The sequence below is a fragment of the Euprymna scolopes genome, chromosome 9 (assembly GCF_053919585.1).
Source record: "Euprymna scolopes isolate OS-2025 chromosome 9, ASM5391958v1, whole genome shotgun sequence".
Lineage (NCBI taxonomy): Eukaryota > Metazoa > Mollusca > Cephalopoda > Sepiida > Sepiolidae > Euprymna > Euprymna scolopes.
In genome coordinates, this window is record NC_136490.1 from 145,413,363 (window position 1) to 145,415,517 (window position 2,155).

The 2,155-nt window shown below is 42.6% G+C and overlaps 1 protein-coding gene across 1 annotated transcript; it reads right to left on the reverse strand.

The window, feature by feature from the left end:
• Positions 1–444: 444 nt before the first annotated feature.
• LOC145284674 (uncharacterized) lies at positions 445–813 on the reverse strand. Its single transcript, XM_080133572.1, has one exon. The coding sequence runs from the start codon at positions 811–813 to the stop codon at positions 445–447; it is 369 nt and encodes a 122-aa protein (XP_079989698.1).
• Positions 814–2,155: the final 1,342 nt, after the last annotated feature.

Consider the following 2,155-nt stretch of genomic DNA (forward strand, 5'->3'; position numbering starts at 1 on the left):
ATGGTCCGTTCATTGCAGCTGGTGTCGGATGATGGTTGTGGTGATGGAAGGTATGTTGGCCTCCTTCAGGACGCTTACGTTTGTTTGTCGATCCTCCCATCCAATCCTGAGGATTTTGCGGAGACAACGCTGGTGATACTGCTCCAGGGACTTCAGATGTCTGCTGTAGGTGGTCATGCTGTAGGCGCCATAGAGAAGAGTGGGCAAGACAACTGCTTTATAGACAAGCAGTTTGACCCTACCCTGTATGTCTCAATTTTCAAAAACCCGTTTCCGTAGCTTGCCAAACGCTACACTGGCACTTCCGATGCGGTTGTGAATCTCTGCGTCGATGATAAATCTTGTGGAGATAAGACTGCCAAGGTGGACAAATTGAACCACATTTTCTAAGGTATTGCCTTCCACGGAGATTGTGGGCGGCTGTGGGTGTGTGCCAGGAGCTGGTTAATGAAGGATCTGGGTCTTTTTGATGTTAAAGTCAAGTCCCAGGAGTCGGTAGACTCTCTCAAAGGCATCCAAGATGCTCGGGATGTCCGCTTCTAAGTGAGCAACCAGCGCATTGTCATCTGCGTATTGAAGCTCTATGATGGACGATGTGAAGACCTTGCTTTTTGCCCTAAACCTGCTGATGAGTCCGCCATCCATCCTGTACATGAGTTTAATTCCCTCAGGTAGTTTCTGGCTAGTAAAGTGAAGGATGGTGGAGATGTAAATGGCGAATATGGTTGGGGCAATGATGCAGCTCTGCTTGACATCAGTCTCAACTTTGAAGGGAGATGTTTCTAAGTCACCATTGGCAGCCACAACTGCCATCATGTCATCATGAAGAAGTCTCAAGATTTTTAGGTACTTGTCTGGACATCAAATCTTGGAGAGGAAACACCAGAGGGCTGTTCTGTTCACAGAGTCAACAGCTGGCGCCAATGAAATTTAAAAATCCCGTCCAAAGCATTTAAAATCTTACTATAATTAAGTGAACGCCCTCGGGTGTGGGCATATAGATATTTAGCGAATAGATGCGAAAAGTTTACAAAGGGCATAGGCAAGATATCTCGATAAATAAACAGAATGAATAAAACTTTGTGAATATAACTTATTCTGTGGCCCTTCTCAGTCTTATGTTGTAAATGAACAACTTCTAATAAAAAAAAACAATGTGTGCTTGTTTCATTTTTATTGACGAAAAGAAAAAAAGTTAAACGAATCCGTTTGAAATCGGAAATTAGGCGATAATTTTTCCGATTCCGATATCACCAGAAGTTCCGATTTTTCCGATCCCGATTCTGATTCCGATTAATCGTCCCAACCCTAATATATATATGTGTGTGTGTGTGTGTGTGTGTGTGTGTGTGTGTGTGTGTGTGTGTGTGTGTGTGTGTGTGTGTGTGTACATACATTCAGCACGTCTGATTGAACACGACTGAGTTCTTTTTCTTTTCAGATTTTGTTGAATAACTCTTCCATTGGCGGTCTAGTTTATATCAGTTGGCATATTACGGCGCCCAGTATTGTGTTTCGGCCATATTCTTCTCAAGCGCTTTCAATCGGTGCATCCGATCGTTGTCGTTGTTGTCATTTTCCTTAATTAGGCTTTGTGTATTTATAGTTAGTGTTATTTGTTATTGGTTATAAAGGTGGGCATAGGATGGGTAGGGGCGAATTATTTTTTTTTTTAATAAAAATGAATCCGCACATCACGATAGATATTTGGAAGGTAGTGGAGCAATGTAAGGAATGTCTAGCAATTGGCCGTGCGCCAGCTAAACATGAAAAAGGGTAATTGGATGTTGCAGAAAATTGACATCACGCATTATCAATACGAACTGTATCTGACTATGATTGACTGTGGGCCTGGGTGGGTAATAATATGGCGAAAAATCAGAATGGGAAAAAGTGGAAAGAGTTGTTGAGGTGCTTATGGACAGGGAGCCAGTGGAAAAGATTCTGGTGGCTAATGGTATGTCTTTTCGTTCAGAAGTTTTTAGAGAGCTATGTGCGAAGCGAATGCTAGGCAATATTTTAGAACCGGTCGGCTGGCAACGATTGTGAATCAGCATGTAAGAAGCACAAGCGGAAATCTCTTTTCTCCTTACTCCTTACTCTCTCCTCTTCTTTTTTTCTGTTCGGTTATATTGGCATTGCCCCTTTCTTTTGG